Source organism: Athene noctua, chromosome 2 (genome assembly GCF_965140245.1).
Source record: "Athene noctua chromosome 2, bAthNoc1.hap1.1, whole genome shotgun sequence".
NCBI lineage: Eukaryota > Metazoa > Chordata > Aves > Strigiformes > Strigidae > Athene > Athene noctua.
This window is the reverse complement of record NC_134038.1, coordinates 160,784,909-160,810,322: the sequence shown is the minus strand read 5'-3', so window position 1 is coordinate 160,810,322 and position 25,414 is coordinate 160,784,909. Positions and strand designations below refer to the sequence as shown.

The 25,414-nt window shown below is 44.2% G+C and overlaps 1 protein-coding gene across 1 annotated transcript in view; it reads right to left on the bottom strand.

Moving 5' to 3' along the window:
* Positions 1-20,310, bottom strand: part of LANCL2 (LanC like glutathione S-transferase 2) — a 33,426-nt gene extending 13,116 nt beyond the window's left edge. The window contains exons 1-5 of the mRNA XM_074900891.1: positions 19,265-20,310; positions 7,782-7,899; positions 4,838-5,045; positions 2,500-2,647; positions 1,732-1,878 (exon numbers count right to left, since the gene is read on the bottom strand). Of these exons, the coding sequence (XP_074756992.1) occupies positions 1,732-1,878; positions 2,500-2,647; positions 4,838-5,045; positions 7,782-7,899; positions 19,265-19,468 (825 nt within the window). The 5' untranslated portion in view covers positions 19,469-20,310. The remainder of the gene's footprint in view (positions 1-1,731; positions 1,879-2,499; positions 2,648-4,837; positions 5,046-7,781; positions 7,900-19,264) is intronic.
* Between the last annotated feature and the right edge of the window lie 5,104 nt (positions 20,311-25,414).

The following is a 25,414-nucleotide window of genomic DNA, read 5'->3' as shown; positions in this document are numbered from 1 at the left end:
CTGAAATGAAGATCAGTGACCTTCACATCTCAGGTGCTATGTTGGACAAACAACCACTCAACAAACCATATCTTGAATTCTTTTCTGAAAATACAGGAAAATTCTCCTCATTTGGTGTGGGAGGGATGGGGAAAGGATGGACTTCGATATGCCATCTTCTTCTGCAGTGGATGACTCAATCCTGCATGACTCACAATATTTAACGTACAGTGAAAAGACAGTAATCTAATGCTGCATAAACAATGGCTTTGTGGCAATTCTTAAAAGCAGTAATTATACATAAAAGAAAATATATTTATGATTTTAACATGTAGACAGAGTAGCTTCTGCTTAAACCAAAAAGTGCTGTGCAATTATTTCTGCTATCAGCCTTGAATAGTAAATGAAGGATGGAGCCTTTAAAGAGGCTTCTTTACAGGACTGGATGTTTCTCCAAAAATCTAGCAGGGAAAGAAAAATGGAAGCCAGAAAGATGAGGGAGCCAGAAAGAGTGGACAACTTTCCTGAAGAAAGCATGAAGATAAGGGCACAGTAAATCAGAGCAGTCTGAGGCCCCAGTGAGATGGTCACTGCAGAAAATGGCTGTAGTGATTTTAAGACATGCCCCCAGGGTAGCAGAGCAGTAGCCACTTCCACAGCAAAGTCAGCAGCTTTGGCCTGAGCTACTGGTGGAAGTGGTGTGAGCTAATCTGAAACAGATGGGGAGGAGTTACAGCATCTTTTGCAAATGAGGAACAGCTGAGCAGTGGCAACACCAAATACCAGCTCAGTCACTTTTGCAGTGAACATTTGTATGCAGTTTCAGGGTTTTGAGGACGTACAATCCTTCCACTTGCCTGAAGGAAAGTCATTCTGCATGAGCTGGTAAGAAAATTAACATTTACAAAGATGCACAGACTGGCAGAGCCCTTAAAAAACAGAAACAGATAACATACAAATTTTGCAGCTCTATGGCCATCTTCTGTAATTAATCTTAAGGCTATTTTTTCCAGATACTACAACAGAAATAAGACATACAGGTCTGTTTTGAAAAACATCATAATCCTTTTGGAAAATCTCAGGGCAGGGGGGAATGGATTTAAGTGTGGGAAAGAGAAGGTATACAAAAGAGAGGAATCTCACTCAGGACAACAGAAAGAAGAAAGCAGGAGTCATAAATGCATAAGGAACACCAGATGTTTGGGGGAGAGATAGAAGGGATAATGAAGAGGAAGAACATCTAAAGAATAAATGCATACTGAAGAGTAATGTGTCTTTTAAGGATGGCCTTCAAAAGCTTTAAGACAGTGGAGAAGAGAGGAAGGGCACGGAGGGCAGTACAGGAGGCATCAGCAGTGCACTCATTTAAGAACAGCATAAAATTGATGAGTGAAGGATGGCAAGTGAATAACTAGCTGGTCTAACTGCAGACACCAGAAGAATTAAGTATGAGGATGAGGGAAAGCACCTCACTGCCTCTAATGATGATAGGAAACTTCAGCTCCTGCAACACCAGGGCTCTGAACCACAACTCCAGGATTAATTCGCTCTAATGTGAGGATACCCGAGTCACAGTTTTTGTCTGCTACCAGGGCATCTCTGCACAGTTCTGTGCTGTAGAGTCTTAACTCCAAGTTGTGAGACCCTGTCCCAGCACAGCACTGCACATGCATGAAAGCTGAAGGCAAGATCTTCTGATGCAAAACAAGAAAGCAGTGGTGTTTCAACCCAGCCCACAGAAGACACTCTTACCTGCATGAGCATGTAATAGATCCCAGCCACACCGTGGGCTGCTCCAACATATTGCTTCCTGTGCCACTGGTACAGAAGAGGGCAACGCTCTGTTTTCCGCTCCTCCTTCGAAAAATTTTTCCCCGATTCAATAATAGCATCTATTACCTAAGAAAGAGAACACACCCCTTTCTGTCTGTCTTGCTTGTTTTGATTCAGAGGTTTTGCTTTGTCATGACTAAACCACAGTAAAGAATAAGCCACAGTAAACAGTGAGGGGGCAGTAATATTGAAGTTGTTTGGATTTCAGAGTTGAGTCAGAAATGGAATTTTTCCTACATGATTAAAATCACTTATATTTCTAAGAGCAGAAATTTATTATATAAATATTTCTAATCACTTTCTCCAGGCCTGCCTTCTCTGCTTCTGGTATCCACAGAATAGTCGTGTATCTTCCCCACACTGAATTCTCCTTCTTTTCACTTAAACACTTCCACACTTCTGTCTTAGGGTTTTTTATAATTTTTCACCCTTAAGATCTCCAAAACTAGTTACATATTAGATAGATTTCCATGGCAGGCCCTGGACCCACCTGCACTGGCCTGTCTCAGTCCCAGCTGGGCAGCAGGGAAAGGGAGAAGAAATTGGAGGGATGGATAAGACTTAGTTCCCAGTTCTAGGTCCCTCTCCTCTCCAGCAACTCTCTCTTAATCCCTTGAATTACGCAAAGGAGTGATTCCAGTTCAACCTCACTGATGCTGTGGCACTAGAGAGAGAAAAGTATCTTACCTCTTTGATAACTGACTGTGGGACAGTGTCAGGACCAATTTCAGTATTCAGGTACAGCAAGGCGTATAGGTAACCTGCTCTGCCATAAAGCAGCTCATCTGGAAGTTCAGCATCTGTGCTTACAACTGTCCTTTGGAGCTGTAACAGCCTGCATCAGACAAGGAAGGTGGGGAGAGAGAGCATCTTCTTTAGAGATCACACTGGGCTACGTATTGTGCAAGCCATCAATCAAACCAGAAGCAGAAGGAGTGCTGAAGCCCCACCGCTTCCCTTCAGCCATCCCCAGTTCAGCCGGCTGCCAGGTTTACTCACAGGAGCTCTGTGCCTGCCACCCCTCACAGACAGGCAACTCTGAGTCAGAGCCAGGTGAGTATTAGTGCAACTATCAGGTTTTTGTGCAGATAGAAAGAGATGTTGTATGAGTGCAGGGTCGGGGTTGGAGGAGGCTGGAAAGCTACTCCAACAAACAGGGAAAACTCCTGGAGCCTCTGGGAATTCCACCTAAATGAGGACCCTTAATTGTAGATGTGTAAGAGGGAAAAACCAAAACCCAGTACCACCGTTCAGCACTCCCCCTCCCTGGACAACATGTTGTCTAAAATGTTTAGCAGCTCGATTTTGAAAAGCAGACTGCTATTATGTGCACGTTGCCTTTATCAGTTAAAAAACCACCTTGGGTTGGCCATTGCAACTCTCATTTGCTCCAAAGAGACTTCCTGCTATTACTCGACCAGCCTGCATCAGCACCGAGGTGGAGCAAAGATCTGTTTTGCTGCCCACTCCCTCCCTGTCTCTTCCTATCTTTTGTGATTAAATTGGCAATTAGATGAAATTGTGGAGATTATGACATTTTTAATTGGGAGAGGGGGAAAGACCATCTGGATTAAGATGAAATTCAATTTCCAGATCCCCCCAGCCGCAATTACTTGACAGAAATGTTAGCATTAATATCATGCTGGAGCAAAACCACTGACCCCAATGGCTTGTTTATGCTGTCACTGCTTAATACCAGGGAAAAGTCACCCACAAAACCAAGTTTTATATTACCATTCCTTTCTTGGAACTATGCTTTGGCCTTAGAATTAAATTATTTTCTTTTAAACTGTCCACTGAAGTTTTATTATTCAAATTGTACAGCTGGACAGCTACAAGGTAAAAAGTTAAAAGTGCAATCATAGACTACATTTTGACATCTGTAACTTACTACTCAGCTGGTAACATGAATACTTTGTAAACAAAATAGGAAGAAAAGAAACAAATAGTCAAACTAACCTCCTCTTCAGTCCTCCTCCTAGAAATTACCTTGCAAGGAGAGGCGAGACTAAAAGACTTATTGCTAATCTTATTTTGATATACTCATGCTTCATGCCTTACAAGCACCACCAATGTCCTAGCTGCATCCAAAATGACATGCCCAAGTCATGGGCTAAAGGCAAAAAACCCCCCAAACCTACCACCCATTTCAAAACTAAAATATTCATTCAAGAACAGCAGCAAAGATTAATCAAACCAGGATTCTAGATTAGAACGAGACCAATTATATTCCCAAATATAAAGCAGAAAGGAATAAGGCTAGTCTGCAAATTCTGGCAGGCTAAGGTATGCTGCTGGACTGCTAGCAGGTGAATTGCTGATGCCGAATGTGAACCCCACAGGGCTCCAGTGCTTCCAGCCCTCACTGGGACAGCAATCGGCTCCATACCAGCAAAGGGACAAGAAAACTCTACATCCAGATGGGATTTCTCAAGACATTTGTTACCTTTAGATTACTTTGGAAAGGGGCTGGAATATTTTCAGGCTACCCTTCATATGCTCTGACCTAATTAAAGCCCTTGCCTATGATGGTTCAGCAAATACCTCATCTTTCTTTTATTAATTCTTTGTTACAGATCAATCCAATGTACCATGTTTCTGTCTGGATGTTTCCAGATCCCTGTAGTGTACATGTTTTGTAATGAAACTACAATTAAGACCCACTCTTTACAGGAACCATCACATACTGCACAAGCACTACATATTGCCGATGACAAGTGTGCGGCTTTTGTTAAATGTCACTTCAATGTGACAAAATCAAAACGTGCATGCACTACAGATATGCCCAGGACATCCTGTCTTTGCAGCTATAGAGCACTCAAGATAACCCACTAAATACAGATCAAGTGTAAGCCAGCTTTAATAAAGATAAAGGCTATTTTGTATTCCTCTACTGAAAATGTATCAGGGGAGAAAGTGTCTCCACCTTTTTAATCCTGTCCTCCAAAACTCCACTTGATAATGTTACTAAACCAGTGCTCTCTACAAATGAAAGGCATGACTTTTTCCACCATCAACCACTTACTTGGCAACACATTCCTTAGATTCACTGTCATTTTTCAGCTTGTGATAAACCACTGCACCTACTGCCAGTGGCCCAGCATCACCACAGAGGAAAGTAACTCTTCTGCCATTCAGATTGCGAAGGATTCTCTTCACATAATCAAGAGATCGCTGCAAATGGCTCTGGTTTTTTGTGACGCGGTACAGTTGCAGATATAAAAGGGCAATACCTGGAACAACCACACGAAAGAGAGAGTTTCACTTATTTTTCCCTTTAAGTATAACATACTACCCTCTTTAGAGCCTCTGAACCAGTAACTCAAATGCAAATGGGTATTTGGGCAATTAAAACATGTCATTCAAAGGCCCTAGCCTATGCAATGGCATCAGACCATCTATTTTGATTACATTTCAATTTGGATTGTGACAAAAATCAAAATAAATTTTAAAAAATCACGCTGAAGCCCAACGGTAGACTCACAATTTGCAGAGAACGAAGAAAATTCATAACACAGGCACCACAGCTCGGTGAAGAAATCATTGAAGATTCAAAAGCTTGGGCTAACAAGCATGTATATGGCCAAGTACATTGGCTGTACAATACTCATCTATTTTATGCAAGAAGTGACTTATTTTCCATTTGATTTGTAAAAGGATCTTTTAATGAATTTTTGGATTCAGCCTGCCAAGTTCTTTATAACCCTTAAATGTATTTCACAACAAGATTATGAGCTTTGACAAATTAATCTGGTTTGTAAAAGCCAGAAAGCAAACATGTCCTCAGAGAACACTGGAAGGCAATATAAAGCTTCACTCCATTAAACTCATCAGGTAGTTTTACATTTAAAAAACCCCAAACCAAACCTTAAAAATAGCAACAATGTAGACTGAAGAAAGTGAAACATGTAAGTGGATGTTTATTGGCCAGTCGCAAGCATACCTGTGCAGAAGCAAAACATTCACCTCCAGATGGTACTGCAAATCAAACTCATTTCTGAACAGGGAGGGCAGCCTCCTGAGCCCCAGCTAAAGCCAAGTACACACAAGGCCCACTTAGCTCCATAGAGAGGCCACCTGAGGAGTACCAGAACAGCACCACAAGAGTGCTAGTACATCCTCAGATGTTCTTCGGACTGGCTTTGAACAGGCCTTTCTAGTCGAGTCCAAGAAGAGAGCTGCAGAGCTTGGTTGTCCAAGAAGAGAGCTGCAGAGCCCAATTCAGTGGCATGGGAACTTGTGGGATTACTGGGATTTCTCTAACCCTTTTTTATTTTGCAAGAAATGTGTAGATATCTGGGCTTGATCAAAGGATGATCAAAAAAGGAGCCATAAGGCCCAGTTCATTCAGTCCTTTCTTGTGCCATACCCTTAAAATGGCTGCTTCAAGATGTCTGGCACATACAAAGAATACTTGTATAAGCGAGATGGACTCTAACATGGGTCCTGTGACTGTTACGTGCCAACAGTACATGCTCCAAGATTTTTAAGATGCCAGTAAGATTTGTCTAGACCTGATACAAAACAAGCAGGGCAGTTGTTTTCAGCATTGCTTTTACCTTCTGATTTGCACACTAGCAAAATGCTGCAAGGAGCAAGTATCTGCACTATTTTAAAAGCCAGATCATTTAAATATTTTTATTCAAGGTCATTTCCATAGGAACCTTGAACAAAGTTTACAACTTGGAATAGACACAGTTGGCAATCCTTCTACAGAACGGAAAAACCCCACTCTCATTAGACAGTTACTTGTTCACGTATCTTCTCATTTCAGCTAATGATGGCTGTGTTACTTTTAGCTTATGACTCATTTTAAGCAAGCTCTGGTTTATCAGCTGTAACTTCAGTTGTCAGTCATAGTGTCAGAATGCAGCTCTCCCCCCACCTCTGGAGATCTTCTGCACTCACTTAGCAGCCACTCACTTCAGACCTTGAAACCCATCTACCATTTAAGTCTGAGTTGTCTAAAACTTCCCCACCCATCCACCCACAGCACCATCTGTACTGAAACATCAAGAAGAAATCAAAGAAATTTTACCCTTTCACTGCCATAATTAAACCTCAGCATGGACAAAACCTGGAGAGTTTTTCCAAGCTGCTCCCCCTCACCACACAAAGATAAAAGAACCAATCTTCTCAGGGCACATTTCAAACATGTTGTGCTAGAGCGTAAGCGTGAGCTAGACAGAGCAGGAATAGAACATGCCATTGTAATAGCAAACTGACACTTAAGAGGTCTAGATGGAAAAGCATTTTGGCAGCTTGAAGAGCAGTAGCCGCATCAGACTTGACAACTGCAGGCTCTGCCTAAAGGATGAGAAAGGCTCATTCACATCTGGACAGCATCAGTGATGTGATGCTAAATGAACAACTGTGCCTAGCAATAACCAGAGCTTGCACATGCCTGTTTATCTTCATGAACTTCACAACCTTGCAACCCCACCTCCATACTCCTCCCTCCTCAGATGCTCATTTTACCATTTGTGTGCAGACAGAACAAGCACAGTCAAACTATCCATATTCCAGATTTTAAGGCTCCAATCCTCCTGGGCACAGAACACCTCTCACCAGCCTACCTCCCCCCCAGGGATTAGAAGATGTTGTTACCATCAGACAACTGCTAACTAATACGTCAGTCAAACAGAAAAAGGTGAAAACAACTCATTTTAAGAAAACCTTAAAGAAGCAAGAGGTAGCTGAAAAAGCAGAAGGAGAAAATTCACTCCTTTTGCAAGACAGAGATATCCATATACAAAAGCCAATTATCTCTCTGTAACTTTGTCTGCTGAAGTCAATGGAAGTCATTCCAGACAGCAGAGACCAAGAGTCCAGAGTCAAAAGAAACCACCTCATACAAACACCCATATCGGAGTATTTCTGCTGCTCCTATGAGAATATCAGAAGCTCCTCCTGTGACTAAACCCAATTACACTATTTGACAAAAACCACTCAAATTCTAGCTTTCTCACCAGTCCAACCAGTATAGGCAGAGCAATCATGTGGATCTGCTGTCTTCAGCCCTTCCTCCATTTGTTGCAGAAGGTCCTTGATTTTTGCCTGGATCCGTTTTGAGAACCGAGCACTGACCTGAAAACAGGAGACAGGAGAAAGGAAGTGAGTCAGAAAAAGGAAAAACCCAAGAACGCAAACTGTCTGCTCCACTTTCTCATTTGGGAAAAAAAACCCAGAAGAGCAACAAGAACAAAAACACCAAACAAAAAATAACCAGGGAATAAATACTACATGCAGCAATCAGCAGTGTCACGCTGGTTCACCTTAAGTGTGTCCCATGTAATGCATTCTGATTACATATCAGAGTAAGTTACTACTATCTACATTAGACAAAAAATTATCTGGGGAGGCTTTCAAGCCACATGAGGAGTAGCTATGGACACTGACAGTATGTAATTATATGCTGCCTTTTAGGCTCTTAATACTGTAAGCAAACCTTCTCTGAGCTGAGTAGAAGGTGAACAGAAGCAAACAGAAAACAACTACCCACTGCCACTCCATGGGTGAGTACTCCACTCACTCTACTCAGGGTCCTGGTAGCAAGACCACATTATGGACAAACACAGCAGAGTGAACCTACTAGCCCCATGTTATAGCCGCTTGCTCTCATCACAAGGTCCCTGCACATCCTTCCTGGCACTGTGGAGTGCGAAATAGCTAAAGGAAAATACATGCTCATATTTGTAGAGCAGGAAATAGCTAAAGGAAAATAAATGCTTATATTTGAGACAATCAAGTCAAAGACAAGCCATCTTTAATGATGTGCTTAATCACATCATCAAGGATGCATTCACATTTTCTTCTTAAATCCAAGACTTTTTTTGATGTCCCAGTTTGTGATCACCACATGGAGGTTGCCTATATGCCCTTCCTCCTGCTTCTTGCTCTCTCCTCTCCCCAAAACAGTATTAGGACTGACATGCTTTATCATGAGAGGAAGTTGTTACATGCAGCAACATATTAAAAGAACAACTACTTAAAAGAGCCAGAGAGGATGAGTAAAAGTAGCTCAGTAGTTTCAGTTCATGCATGAAGGTGAAGAAACAAATCTTTGATTTTACACATTGCTTGCTTTTACTTTTGACAAAGAAAAGTTTACATAGACCCTATATATAAAATGTAACAGAGGATACTTCACTCTTGCCAACATTTCTCTCTCATTAAGACACTGTATGGGAAGATACATCACTGATTACTCACTTAAGCCTATGGAAAGAGGAAACAGTCAATTAACTAGAACTTATTGCCCTATTAACTTCCACCCATAGAGTATTCATGAAGTCCCTTCACAGGACTACTTCACATTTGAGTGGGAGCATCAGGAACAACAACCAAAAATATTTTTTTTCTTTTTTTTAATTAAACAGCATCACTTAATTAATCAGCTTTTCCTATTAACACATTTATTTAAAACTATATTATATATTTAAATAGAACTTCATGGCCAGATTGACTTATAGCACAATTTATCTACTGCAGAACTAAAGAAGAAGAAACGTAAAAACTCTTCCCTTCCTGGGCTATAGGAAAAGCTTTCTCATTATCAGATAATCACATCATCCTGACAAAACAGTGATGTATACAAACCTCGTGCCACCCAAAAGTATTTCCTGAATATGTTTTCCATCATCTACTGGAAGCCCCAGGCATACATCACTTGACACCCCTATCTTAGTTATCCAGGAGTAGCCAGAAGAGAAACCTTCTAGGAACATAGAAGTCAGAAGAGTTTCTCCACCTCCCAAATCAAGATCCACAATGTAGTGTCATCAGAAAACCAGCACAACACAATTTGGCAACTTGTCAGCTTACACTGACAATAAGCTACTGTTTTCTGAACAGTACTTGATCTCCTTCCACCTCTTGCTTCCCCAGCCTGCTCCCAGATAGCAGCTGGAATAAATCAGATCAGTGAAGGCTTAGTTTGATGTTAAACATATCTGTATTTATGATTTTTTTTTTTTTTTTTTAACTGGAAAAGGAGAAATTAGCTCGTGAGGAAGTTAAATTCTTGTCTGATTATGACACATTCCAAAAGGGAAGGGTTCAGATCAATGATGGGTCCTGGATGCCACCATGCAACTAATTACTCAAAATACACCACACTTTGTACTCTTGTTCGGAGCAGAACTTCACATAAAGATCAGTGAATTCAAACATCCATTCAACAGATTCAGAAATCAAAAAGATAACAGGAATTACACGAGTCCTCTGGCATACCAGAAATCCCCAGGGTCAACGGTTCAAATCCATTTTATGATGGTGAGGTAGGAAAGGAGAGGAAATTGTGCTTTTGTATCTCACATTGCACTCACACATACCACTCTGGGAAGGAGCTACAGCCCCCTTAACCTTCTCCAGTAAACTCTAGAAATAGCAACCACACACAGTAAGCATCTGATGTCTATTTGGCCTTAATACGGCATTAAGCATCTTTTTGTTAGGAAACTGTACCATACACATACAACATCCCCCCCACCATTTTGACTAGTCCAGTGAAGTCTCAACACAAAGCAAAACCTTTCCCAAGGGCAGGACTTCCCTTTCAAAAGACAGCTATGCCAGTGCTAAGGCATATGGTCAAACAGCGTGAGGATATCCACACCGATGATTCAGGCACAGCACTTGGCTTATCTGACAAGAGTGACCTAAGCTTTCAGGCTCCCCGTTTATTTACCTACTGCACATCACAAGCAGGATGTTTATCTCTTTGTTCTGACAATACACCTGCTGTTACCAAATCAGGATATTTTTTATCACACACCAGATCAAATTACTTAGAGGCGGGAGGGGAGGACCAGGACATCAGGACACCTGGGTTCTGCTTTGAAACCTTGGTCCCATACAAATAATTTAGCTCAGGTTGGCATATCCCTCTCTCTAAAATGGGAATTGCATCTTATTTCTCTTGTTTCAGTGTTTGGAAAAGCACAGATGAAAGCATTTTAAAATAATAATAACAATTATTATTATTATTATTATTATTATTATTATTATTATTAATATCTATCAGCCCCAAAAAAAGCTACTCCCAAATTTATGCCAGCATGAGTGGCAACAATTTTCCCCAGCTACCTACTCCTCCACCACTACTCTTGGTTTTTTTTTGGTTGCTCTGAAGCTTTAACAACCGAGCACTGTCACTGTTAATTTGATAAGATTCTACTATAAGCTTATAAAAGATGCTTACATGCACTAGAATAAATTAATTACATAAAGAAATGAATGTTGAAAGGTGGCTTTAGAAGATTTATAAACCTCCTTCAATGAATCTTATGGCAGCATTACAGCTGAGCATAAACCACGCTAATTCGTGTTGAGTACAGATTGATTTTCATGAGAAGCATATTCATTTCACGAGGATGATTCCAGCTGGCATTCAGCCTTTTCTGCAGGTAACTCTTGTTATTCCTGTAGGGACAAACAAAAAATGAGAGGCCTGACCTCTGATATCCAGTATTGCATTTACTCCTGGTTCACAACAGCCTGGCTGATAACAGGAGCTGAAGAATACCTTGAACTAGAAAAGGCTCTCTCCAGGAATTCAAGTGCTGCGTTACTCCTCTGCTGCTGCAGGAAGAACAACCACTACCACCCTAAACACTGCTCAAGTTTTACATCAGCAAAACAGAGAAAACGAAAGGTCATTCCCCATTATACCCAACAGAACCCCACGCAATATTATGGTAGTAAGAAAGGCTCATTATCACCATGAAACAAAAGTAGTGCAGAAAAATACAAATATGTTGGTTTCACAAATTACTTCCTGATTTATTTAAACCATATCACTTTTTCCATTGCAGTGAGGCAGTATGCAAAGCTACATCCCAATCCAAAGCCTTTTAAAGCCAACAAAAATGTAGAATGTAAGCATATATATATAAAATAATCACTCCCCTCTGGCACTAATGACATGGTATCCAAATTATGCTGTCCTTGTCAGCAACATGTGCATCCCCTATCTTCTTTCATTTCTAGGGTTCCTAAAAAGACTTTAAATCATTTTCTTATGTAAACCCAGCTCTAAAACTACACACATATATTACAAAAAATACACCATGATGCAAATAACACTTTCCTAAAAGAAACACACATTTCACTTGCAGCTGATATTACAGTAACGTACTGATTCTTACTGACCTACCTCGGCATTACAGCCATATCCAGCTTTACAGCCATGGCTTTAAAACAAACCAGCACCAAGAGCAAATGAAGCAGCTGCTATGTATGTGTTTTATATCGTGATTTCTGGTAGGTAAGAGAAGCCTGTAACTTAAAAGTCTTGCATGCATATTTGGACCAGGTATCATAGTGCTTACATAAGTCTGACAATGCATCCATGAGGCCTCATAGTACTCCTTTTGTGGTTAGAAGTAATACTCTGGTTTGACAGACACACAGTGAGTTATCTTATTTGCCTTTATCAAAGACATTTAGATACTGAGGTGTTTTTCAAAAACACCTCTCAGTATTTATTTGCATCATGACACACCTATGCCAAGTAACTTGGCAGGACAATGGAGACCTGAGCTCAGCTTCTTGACACGTTTCCAACCCACCAGTCTTTCTTGCTACCATCAAAACAACTGTCTTGCTATTAACCCTGTTTTGCTATTGATCTTGTTTTTACTTCACCAGCTTCTGGGGAACTGATGCTATGTGCAAAACCAGACTGAAGAAGGAAGCTATTGATTCTGCAGAAGCAGCATGGAGATGGCCTAAATGCACAGTGCTAACTACAAGTTTGCATTATACTGTGCATTCCCCTGGCACCTCAAGTTGCACCAGGGCAGGTTTAGACAGGCTGTTAGGAAGTATTTCTTTGCAGCAGGGGTTGTTGGGCGTTGGAATGGGCTGCCCAGGGCAGGGGTGGAGTCCCCATCCCTGGAGGGGTTGAAGAGTCGGGTTGACCCAGCGCTGAGGGATCTGGTGGAGTTGAGAACGGTCAGTGTGAGGTTCATGGTTGGACTAGGTGATCTTCAAGGTCTTTTCCAACCGAGATCATTCTGTGTTACACTTTTATTTCATCTCATCTCAGTTCGAATCAGGTTAAGAAGAGATATTTCAGAGAAACGCAACTTCATTGTTGGTGATGTGCAGAATAGGAGACCTAACACAGCACTGGGTTTTCTTTTGGCCAAAGCGTGTTTTGCAGAGAAGAAAATACAGCTCAAGTTGGCACCGCAGCAAGGACTCACTTAAAAACCAGACTTGCATAGAAGACTCCATGAGGGACATGACAGACGCTGGTAAGGGAGAACAAGGTGGGGGCCGACTCACAGCTCTACTGAAACGAGAAATCCTGGCCATACTGAAATCATTGGGAACTTTGCCACTGACTGTAAGGGAGCCAGGTTTCACACTCATGCGTTGGAGCATGGATATATTGAAGCAGGATGAGGTCTCATGCTCATCTCCACAGAGCTCCTGCAAGAGCAGACCAGAAGGAAAGGCAGTAGGATCCCACATGCAGAATCTAGCAAGGTCAGCTGGAAAGCGACATGCCATTTTCCACAGAAAAACAAGTTTTACTTTGTTTTTATCAAAATCAAAAGTCTGTTACAGCTCCAAGAACAGCTTTTTTTTCTTCTTTGAAAATACCAGATACTAAGAAAACTCATCCCCCAGCCTCTGGAACAGTTAAACACTTCTCTGCTACTACTCAGTTATGTCCTTCCAGAAACGAATGCCAGTTCTGCAAAACCACATACTTAATAAATGATTTGAAACACTGCTGTCTGTAGAACACATTGCACTGGTTTTCAGTGATCTGGCACCTAATGTTGTACATGTGATAGTGGGGAAAAAAAGAAAAAAAAAAAAAAAGGAGACTGGAGGGAAAGAGAAAAATCAATAGCTGTAGGCAAACTACTACACTGCTACAAATGCCAATTTAAGAATAGGCTTTAAATGCAGGCATCACCCTAAGTCAGAGGAGATGAGGTCGTGAAAAACATAATTAAAAGGCAATCTATTCAAGTTACAGAAAGAATTGTTTGAAGCATGTAAGAAATAATGAGACTGCCTCTAATGCATTTGTGTGTAAACGAAGCTATTTGTCTCACTGGTAATTAGGCTGCAAAAAAAACAAAGCCTAAAGATTTAGATCATCATAAAGAGTCATCAAAAAGCTTCAAATTATTGGTAACAAAAATATACATGATTAATAGACTCCAAGGAACATCATCCTGTATTTTGGGAAAGGAAGGCTGATAAAGCAAAAGAGCAATGCTGAAAATCACTGGTCCTCCTGGTAACCTAACACCAGCATGCCACTTCTTGAAAACTAAGAAAATAGAAGTCTGTTGTGAGCATGATTTAAAGTCACTCACTACACAGACGTCTTCACCCCAGCTGGGGCATTTTGAGGCAGTTCAGAAGTTGTAAAAAAAGCTAAAACTCTACCAATACTTTCTAAATTATTCTGACACATATTGAACTTAACAGCATATCAGTGTTGTGCAGTTAGACTCCTATATAATTTACTTTCACCAGAAAATGAGTACCTGTTACTGCACTTGCCCACACAACTAGTCAGAGTGACAACTCGCTAACACACAGGTCTGCAAGATGAAACTAGAAACTGGCGAAGAGTGCGTGGATGAGAGAGAATTTAATCAGAACTTGGGTTTTGAGTAAAAAAAAAAAAAAATCTTCATTCAGAACTGGTTGACTAAAACCAAACAGGCTTAACCATGTGGTTAAAGTGTTGTCCGAACAAAAGGAGAGGCTTTCAATACAAAAGCATCAGAAAAGTGCTAAGTGGCATTTGATGCTGATGTGGCTGTAGGAAGCAATTCTTCCTTTCAGGCTGGGTACACCAACTGCTGTGAGTTAGTAATGGACAATAAAGTATAAGAAACGGATTCTCAGACCCAATTTTGGCTAAGACTCATAAAAAGCAAACCAAACTTTCCTTCAACAGAAACATGATTTGCAGTACTCAGAATCCTCTATTAAAATAGCACGCCCCTGAGATGGGGTGCCACAAACAGCCAAAAAATCTCAAGAAACGCAGCTACACCATCCCACATCTCCAGAAGAAAAAGTGGGAAAAAATATGTAGTGGCTCTGGGGGTTCAATTTTGCCTCCAGTGCAATGAGTGGTATGATTCCCACTGGTCTAAGTGGTTGCAGAATCAGTCCCAGAACAGAGAGAACTTGCTGCTCTCAGTGAGACAATTAAAATGACCAGTGAGACAACCCGACAAATATAAAAAAATACTGCAGGGAGGGGAATGAAGAGTGAGGCAATGACAAAAAAATGTTATATATGGGTTTTTTAAATTTATTTTGAAGGAGGAGAAAGAATGGAAGGCCACATAAAGGAATTATCGGGAGATTTAGAAAGCACCAGGAAACCAAACTGCTACATCATCCCACAGATAATCTAAGTAATTATTCTGTATGCCCATTAAGTGATAATCTTTGCCAATAAGCATCATTTGCTTTAAAACAGGTTCCCTATAAGAAGCCCCCTACAAAGCCTAATTAAGTACATTGAGTATTGCCGGAACACACTACCTTTTCCTAATACTCTTAAAACATTATGCCAAGTCAGAAGAAACTTATCAAGAAAGAATTGGCTTGAAAAAGAAGTTACTGTTTGGGCATCCTAGTGACCTATCCATAAAGTTTGAATCCAATTTTGGTGCTGTCAAAAGACTACCCTGTGATTCCACTACAAATCTGGACAACCTTAAATTGAGGGCTGAGATTTGTTAATATCTTGATGCCAAGGATGCTTTTCTTGCACACACACAAAATCCACATCAGGTTGCCTAGGCATGGGGTTGCTTCCACTTTCCCCTGGATGAGCAGGTATTATCAACCAGCCTTTAGTTCCCAAGTCACTGGCCCATAGATGGTGTGAAGGTGGCTCCTAAATCACATCCAGCTTTGCTACAGATAGCAGCCACAGCAGTGGCTCTGAGGACGGTGGCAATCTGGGTTGGTACTGGTGGGTCACCCACAGAGCTGGGTCCTTGAGCAAGGCATCACCACCCCTTCCCAGCAAGCTCTCCTCACCCTTCCCCTTCCCAGACAGTTAGTTGTCGGTTCCCAACTGCACAGGCCCATAGCCTGATACCGCCACATTTAAGAATAGATGAGTTTATAACTAGAGTTGCCTATACAATTCATGGGAAACTATCAGAAGAACATCTTCTTTTCAAATATTAACACCTTCCACAATAAACAATTACAGTGAATTAAAAATTCAGTGAAACTTAACAGAAAAACTGATTTTCCCATGAACTAGGGAATATGTTCTTAGTCTATAGCTGCCTATTCATTTCTCTGCCTCCCTGACCATTTACATTTCCATTCTGAAAACATATGGAACACTTTGAGATAACATCTGTAGGTACTTCCTTAGGCTAAGGTATCACTGTGGGATCCACATCAAAAGGAAAAGGGCTACAGGTTGTCATTTTTTTAAACAAAGGCTTACATTTAAATGTAAATTTAAAATGATGTTTCTTATTAATCTAGAATTAATGATGTCTGATGAATTATTACCTTCAGCTTTCTCAGACAAGTTACAGAAGCAATTCAAGTCCACGACACTTTCACAGTGAAGAAATATAGTCAAGAAAAGGTGAATTTCAACTACATGAGCAGAGCCCACCTAGACAACTGCAGTGTTCACTGCGACTATTTTTGAGAAGGCAAATCAGCAGCCCCAAACTTATGTTTTTCTCTTCTCCTGCCCCCATACCTTCTAGCTCCCTGAACACATACAAACACACTCTTCCATGTGCAGCACTTCAACGCAACTGTCTCACATTTCGGACAATGACTTGAAGAGCTTCTTGTCCTTTTATCAGCCGGAAGAATTTTAGATGGCAATCCTAGCAGCTTATGAAATCAAATGGAGGGATTAATAATGCATCGCCTTCCATGACAACGGCAGAGCCCCGCATACCTCTAGCTGTCATTACATGAGTCACTCTGCTCACTGTTCCACGCAGCAGCAGATGGGAGGAAGAAATAATGCACTGCACTGAGGGCTTCTGAAAGGTGCTCTCATTTTTAGGAAACTCGTGCTACTGTGTACAGTGGTTTACAGAACAGACTTCCTAACCTATGTAAACTCCTTTTGTCGTCACCAGGGCTTTAGGCAGGCAAAGACATTTCTCTGACTGGATTGAAGCATGTAAAATAAAATAAAAAAAAAACATCCAAACCACAAACAACAACAAAAGCACCCCAGAATAGTAGTCATGAAGTCTCATAAAAGTCAGCATTGTACTAGGATTGACAATATGCAAATGCTGCATATAAATACATAAATATACTCATAGCTATGTTCTAGCTCAAAAATATGTAGGACAGTTCCTCAGATTTTGCAGATGCAGAAACAAAAGAAAATGTACACTCACAGCTGCCTTCTCCTATAAAATGCACAGAGTTAAAAAAATTCAAAGATCACTGAAAGTTGCTGTAGTTACATCGCTTTAAGGCGGTACAGAAGATGATTGCTTTCCAGAGGGGCTTCATACTTTCCAACATAACAAGGCTCAGACACCACCTTTTATCAAATACTCACATCTCAAAGATATTTTCTGAACAAAGCCGCAAAATAGCTGCCAACTGCCACACTGTAACAAGGAATGTCATCCACCACTGATGCAGGGAAAAAAACACTGTAAAACAGCATAATCATCTACAGCAGAGCAGAACAGACATTCCTAATGTGAATACAGGACTAGAAATTCTTGACTAACTCATTTCAGCTCTGCCACACAACAATGTCTCTGTATTTGGATTCATCCAGGAATTAAATCAGTTGCAATACAGCTAATATTATCTAAAATAATATTTTAGTAGTCAACCTACATCAGCAGTAAATGAAGGCTTTTATTCTCTTTAAAAAGATGAAGTGTGGGATCTAAAGCAGGTACATAAGGCTGGCTGGCCTACAGAAAGCCTTAGAAGAAATTTCTTGGTATGTTTTTTACCAGTTTAACAATATATAGCTATAGCTGTTCTGCCATCTCCTCTCTGCCTCCATACTTCAACTCATCGTACTTGGATGTTTTTTATATACTGAACCAGATACAAAGAACAAAGGAGTCAGTTCTCTTCCACAAAGAAAAAAAAATTGGTTTACTAGCACCTGAGTATACTATCAGGGCTTTTTGTAAAAGCAAAGCAGATTTCACTTTCAAATCTACCCTTGCTTTTTAACCCTTTTCAAGTGCCAAGTTCTGCTTTTGACAGCTGCAATTAGCAGTAAGACACCCATGCCCCAAAGTATTCCCTTCTGTGCACGCTGCTGAGCCACACACAACTTCATAAAGCTCAGCTGCAACAACTCAGTGAAACCTTTCATGGTCTCGGACTGACGGTGAGCTGATGCTGTGCCGCTCGTTCTTACGATGTGCAGGAAGAAGTCACTTCTCCCACCGCTCAGCGCCACCGTTCTCGTCCCACCCTATCAGTAAGCCAAAGCAATTCCTTATTGCCACAAGCACAAAAACACAGGGCTGAGATTACAGGCTCTCCGTTATTCACCCCAGTGGGCAGGCGAGTGAGTTAGCAAAGTTAGCTTCCCACCCAGCACACTGGTGCTTCTAGCATCGTCACCAGGCAGTGCTTTTCATCCAAAAGATGACAAAGCAGCACAGTATTGAAAGATGGGGCTGCTCAGGGGCTAAAATGACAGCAGGTCATTTTAATATGGTATTCCTTTTAATTCTGGTATTCCTTCCGCAGCTTAAGACAGCTTGTGTGGTAACAGGCCAGAGCAACTTCTGTGCTTTAAAGCCTCAAACGCACACAGCTCCCCAACCAGCTGCGTGTGGTGTCGAGGGAAGCGGAGCAGGAACATCGCAAACCTCATGCGACCAGCGCCACCGGACAGACCTCCCGCTGGCCCGATGGGGCTGTCCGGTGCCCGTCGCGGTATGTACGACAGCAAGCACATGCCTTGGAGAGCACAGTCCGGCATCACCTAAAGCCTGAGTGTTGCCGTCACCTGAGGGGAAACTCGTCCTTTCTAGCTGCGCCCTCATCCTTTCCCCTCGAAACTCGGGCAACTTCCGAGCGCTGTGCAGAACGCCCCCAGCAACCGCACCGCGGGCAGCGCTACCCCGGGCCCGGCGCCGCGTTCATTCGCATTCAAGGCGGGGAAATAAACACCCCCGGGCAGCCGCGGGGCCGACACCACGCCGCGGGGCCGGGCCGGGCTCCCGCGCCTTCCCCCGGCTCACCCCGCCCGCCTCTCGCCTCAGCGGCCCCGGGGGCCGCTGCCTCCGCCCCGCCTCCGCCGCAGCGGCACGGACAGGCCGCCCCACCGGAGGCCGCGGCCGGGCTGCGGGGCCCCGCCGGAGGCCGCCCCGCGGCAGAGCCCGCGGCCCTGCGGGGAGGGAGGCAGCGCCCCGCGGGTGAGGCCTGGCCCGGGGGGGCCGGGGCGCGGCGCCCGCCCGGCACTCACCTTCCCGTCGGCGCCGAAGGGGAGGGACTCTTCCTCCGGCGGGAGCGGCGCCTTGTGCCGCTGGGCGTCCGCCGCGCTGGGGGCGGCCGCCGCCCCGGCGGCGTGGGGCTGGTAGTCGGGGTAGGGGTTGGCGAAAGCCCGCTCCTCCATCTCCGCCTCGCCGCCCAGCTGCAGCTTCAGCCTCTTGGACATGCTCTCTCCCATCTCAGCCGGCCCCCGGCCCGCCTCCCCGCACGGCGGCCCGCCGGGGACACACGCAGCACACTCCGCCCCGCAAGCGGCGGCTTCGCGGCACCGCGAGCGCCGCGGCCCGGCAGCTGCCGGCGGCTACAGCCGGCGCCCGGCGGGCGCGGAGGCGGGGACCCCGCGGCGGCTCCGCGGCGCTGGGGAACGGGCTGGGGCTGGCGCTGGGAGGGCGGCGAGGCGCGGCCCGCCGGCCCCGCGCTGAGGGCGCTGCGGTGGCAGCGCCCGCGGCCGCTGGCCCATCTGGGCCGCCCCGGGGCGGAGGCGCCGCCGGCCCCGAGGCGCCGAAGCCCGGCCGGGGAAGGAGGCGGAAGGGGAGCGGCGACGCTGGCGGCTCTGCCGGGCGTCCCCGTCAGCCGGGGCGGGGAGGCGGCGAGCGCGGCGGTGGCATCACACCCGCAGGGGCAGAGGGCGGCCGGGGCCGCGGCCGGGCCCCCCCGCGGGGAGAGGCAGCCCGCCCGCCCGCGCAGGCTGGGCGGCACCGCTGCAGAGCCCGCCCGAGCAGCTCCTCATCGTCCCCCGCCGCCGCGGCCTCAGTCCCTCGGGCTGGCGGCGGCCGCACGGCGGGCGGCGGAGCGGGGCTGCCGCCGGCTCCTCCCGCCCGTTCCCCCGCGGCGGGGCCGAGCCGTGGCCCGGCGCATCTCAGAGCAGCGGCAGCAGCAGCAGGAGGGGGAAGGACAGCCCCAGGAGCAGGCAGTACGCCACCACCTCCTTCGCCCGGGACATCCGCAGCCGCCGCCGGGCCGCGCTCATCCGCCGGCAGCCCCCGGGCCCTGCGCGCCAGCCCCGGCGGGAGGGAAGGAGGGAGGGAGAGAGGCGGCGGCTGCGGCCCCAGTGCCCGCCCTGAGGGGAGGGAGGCGGCCCTCGGCCGCCGCCCGGCGGGGAGGGGGGAGGCGGCGGCGGCCGCCCCTCAGCCGGCGAGGGGAGGCAGCTCCCCGGGGGACGAGGGCAGGCGGCGGCCTCCGTCCCCCCTCGGGTTACAGTGTCGGCCTCAGTGTGGCCGCGCCGCTCTGCCCGCGGTGAGCCTCCTCCCAAAAGCTGAAACGTGTTAAAAAAAGGAAAAAAATCCCCCTGGCGGGGACGGGCGGCGGCAGCTCGTCGTCCCCTGCCTAGCCCCGGCTCCACGCGTGGGCCGGGCGGTGGGGAAGGGCCCAGCGGTGGCGGCCGGGTGTGAGGGGGAGCGCGGCCCGGCCCGGCCCAGCCCGGGGGAGCGGTGGCTCCATCCCTCACGGACCGAGCGTTTCTGTTTGGGATCCGGTCCTGGGGATCGTGAACGCCGTGCCAACATACGTTTAGCCCCTTATTTTATGGACGCCTCCATCTAAAGCTCGGAGAAGAGCTCCAGGGGAAGGGGCTCTGTGCAAGAATCGAGGACGAATCTTTCCTGTTCACAAATAAACGGTAGACGCTGTCGATACTGTCGTAGCTGTCAGGAGTTCACACTGCGTACCGAAACACCCCTGTGTAGAAAGAGGCCGCAAAAAGCTTGCAATCCAGCCAAACACAGCGCACAGTATTGGATAAAAATACGGACACGAGAGGCCTCATTATCCCATTAAATATTTACTCCCGACTATGTCATGGCTTTTGGTTAGTAATTGTAAGTCAGCCAGACTGTAAACTATTAATTCAAAATCTAGACACCATGGAGTCTTATTGATCTTTAGTTGTCTGTGCTGAGTAATTTTATTGCTATCAAAATACTTACTCAGTGTGTAAGATTAAATATAGGTGACGCCTCTCCAAGCATTGGCTTCAGCTTACGGTTGTTTGTGGCAATACACACGTGAATAAATGGGATGTGTCCATTAACTTGTGGCAGGATATAAATTTTAGGGGATACTTTCTTCTTTTTGTTTATTTTAGAAATTGAGCTGATGACAAAGCAGAAATTCCAAACAGCTTGTCTGACAAGAGGTACCTTGTATTCGTTCTGGAAGTGAAAATAACCATCCACTCAAAAATTACATAATCATTGAAACAAAGAAATGGAGTCAACAGTAAAGTTTTTTTACTGTTAAGCCGGTACTCTGTATTAGCAGCACTGGGGTCGCCTTGGGGATTCTCAACCATAAGGGCTCCTAAGAACTAGCAAGGGACATCAGTTTACATAAACAAAAATCATACATATTCATTAGATTACCTGGAAAGGGCTGTCTTATGATAATGAGTTCCTGGAATTCATTTACATAGTCCGAGCATGCATAGTGAAAATAAAGTGAGGGTCTTCGGTGGTTGAGGGAAGAAGTAAGTGGTCTTCTTCACAGTGTTTGCTAGCTGACCTTCTTTCGGGAGTGTGCTGGGAAGTAAAGTCCAGGTGCCTCCTTCCTAAATCAGCAAAATCATCCTCCCTATAATGGGATCTCTGTGTCTCTTTGTTCGAGTTCCCCTTATCTTAGTTTTCCTGTTCTAGGAGTTGCCCAAGTGTCCATTGAAAGCCTTGAGTCTGCTGTCAGTGATTTCTGTAGGGAACCTGACGAGCGTTTTGATCTTACCTAAACAGACAAAGGGACCTCAGGAAACCGTTGAGGCTCAGGAGTCCTTGAGAAACAAATGAAGCAAAGCGCAAGCAAAGCTTTCATACATCACATCACAGTATAGTCTTCATAATTGTCAGAAATCCAATTGTATGAGCGCTTTCATTCCCTTTCATCATCTATAAAATATCCTATTCTGGAATAATTTTTAAAAATCACTTTATGCATTGTGTCCTTTTTAATGGGGAAGTCTTTTGTGCTGTGTTGTGGAGCCTGAAACGGTAAAAGCAGAACATTTTTTTTAAAATCCTTTGTCTCTGTGTAGACATTTTGCTATGCAAAGAACATGTTTTGATCTCAGATGGTTTCCCTCCCTCAGTGAAGACCATCTACATCAGTGCAAGTAACATCCCTGCAACAAAGATCAGAATTGAGCCTTTAAAAAAATGTGTGTGGCTTCCGTTTTCTTACACCTTCTACTCTCTTCAGTCAAAATGGTGGGAATATAAAAGCAAGATCATACCAATTGGCATCTTGCAAGAGCAGGTTCTTCTCTTCCTCTGGAGCGGTGGGTTGGGGAGTGGTGGGTTTGGGTCTCTTGCCCGTTGCCTCCTTGTGCTGTTCAGGTGTCTGCACACACTGCTGTGTTTAACACCCTGTTGTGCCTGTGGACCTGAGATTTCTGAGGCACTTCTCTCCATGTTCACTGGTCTTCACATTTGTTGCAATGTGGTATGTTTAGTCTCAAGCACACAAGGCTGCCTTCTGTTCTTAGCAGGTGGAATATAGTTGAAAGGACTTCTAGGCTTTCCTTTTACTCCTTTACCTCTGATACACACGGAGCTCACACAGACTGAATGGGAGTCATGGATAAAGGAGGAGGAAGAAGGTTGGGCTGAGTGAGGTGACAACTTTTAACATAAGTTTATAGTAAGAATCAATTCACATCTCTCATCTGTAACAGTACAGAGCAGGAGGTCTTGCCTACTGAAATCATTATTTCATTTTATCCAGAATGTGTCTAAATGCTACTGAAAGCAGTAAGATCTCATCCTTTCTTCCCACTCCAGCTATGCCCTCCTGTAACCTGCCTTCTGCAGTATTGGCAAACATGCAGCCTGCAGCAAGCTGATCCAGCCTGTCCTTTTCCTTTCTGTGATGTAGGTGAAATCCAATGAATGTTTAACCAAGGTCCGATTTCTACTTAGATATCAGTTTCTTCATGTAAATCATAAAAATGTTTGTTTAACAGATCATTGGGCTACCTACTCTTTACAGAGGAAGAATTCATAAACCCCTCTCTCTTACTTCTGGCCTTTCATTCCCTCCAATCCGCTTTGCATCCTGCAGTGTCTGATACCATGCTCCTGATGGGACTAATGTCAATTTTTAAAATAGTAAATTATCTGCTACTTTTTGGGACAGGACTAAATAATCAGAATCCATGCATAAAAATATTAATGATGCTGTGTTTTCCTGTGTATTTTGCTGTTTGATTCCCAGTATGCATAGTAAATTATCCTACCTAACAAGGAGGGAAGGAGCATGGTATATGACAGAGCCAGCCCTTCCAGGGCTAGCACACAGCTGCCCTTCACACTATACCCCACAAGAGCTACCTCGTTCAATGTGATGGGGCTTGCAGAATGAGTGTGAGCAACCGTCAGGAATCACCGAAGCTCTAGCTGTGACATGTTTAATGGTTCCTTCAGCACCTGTGTTCATTCTTATTACAGTATAATGCTGCTCAGTTATTTTCATCTGCAATGGCTCCAGATATGTGCAGGCCACAGACCCGTCCATGTTTTGTTACATGGATGATGAGTATGTGACTTCAGCAACCATGCTGAAGTGCCTTGTAAATTCTGGGAAAACAGTACAGCAGCTGGCATTTATCTCATTTTATTTCTAAATATAGATTTATGAGATTCAGCTGAAATTAACTGAGAAGCGAGAGCTTCAGGAATGGACCCTGCTAATGTGATACATAATGGAGAACAAGTCTGCACGCTGCTTTCTTCAGTATTTACCTGTAGAAAAACAAGGTATGGCAATTTCTCAGCTGGCGCTAATTAGGACAGAAGGTCAGGGGAGGTGGGGCAGTTTATACCTGCTGCAAATCAGGGATTGTATCTTTATTCAACGTAAATGAAGTCTTTCATACTGACTTTTGCTTTCTCTGTCTCTCGTTTTCTCCTCTTCAGGCTGTGCTTTGTCTGTGCTGCATCCTTTGTGCTCTGCAGCAGGCGTTTTTCTCCTCTAGCACTACCATAGGGCTATAAGGACTTCCTAATTTCCTCTTCACCTCTACTTTCCTCTTCCCTTAGCTGTACTTTTTAATTTCTTTTTTTCTTCACCACTGTCTAATATTATATTCTGCAACTAAATTATTTAAAACTGTTTAAGCCTAATAAACTGTGGGGGGCTGCTTCTTATAATAAACATGATGATATGAAATAAAATCTGCAGGATCAGGTTTTTCCTTTTAATGGCAAAAGACTTACAGGCTTTGGACAAAATTCAGGCCTGTGTTTCAATTCAGCTTCAGGTGGAGTGTAGCACAATGTAAGAACAAATGCATTTATGTGATACGTTACTGTCACATTGCTTTTCAGTAACAACAAATTTCTCTGGCTGCTGTAAATAATGTTGCTATTTAAGATCTCAGAGATTTCTGTGAATCTGGGTAGACGCTTTGCTACTCAACCACCTAATACAGTTCTCTTATTTTCTGTTCTTATCTTTGGTCTTGTAGCAGAAAAAGCAGTGTCATCAAGTCTGTTACACTTCTGTTTTGATGATTGCACACAAATTATAAGCCTGAGCAGCCGTTGTTGTACTTCAGCCTGTTTTTAAAGAGTGGATTTTGTTATAATCAAACATTTCTGTTCCTTATCCCCTTAGTCCCACTGGGTTTGGATTTGCACATCCTGAGGAATACAGCTAATAATGAAATCATGCGAAGATGCCTGTCGGTGTTCTTATAGGTCTTTACTGTCTATGATGAAAATGGAACCAGCTCGCTAATATTAAAATGTACCCCTACTAATCATTGGCCTCGTGTTGGATTTTCAAAGGAGCTATTTCTAACCCTGATAAGGTTTGTAAGCCCAGGAAAAGAAAAGTTGTTAGTAGAAAGCAGATGTAATCCTCCCAAAGGCAAGGAGCAGGAGGAACAGAGGTGAAGGATCGGTACTTTTAGGGTACCTGTGGCTCGCCAGTATCTATAAAAAGGAGCAACAAAACAATTGTTGGTCAAAAGGATTCCCGTTGCCTAAGGAAGCTGTTGCAAGCTAGATGTTCAAATTTGACTTTAACTCTGCTACATCTTATTTTCTTATTTATTCTGATATCCTTTGAATGACACATCAGCGTGGCTTAAAACCCAGCCCTAGTCACTCCTTGATGTAAGGATAGGTGAAAGACCCAG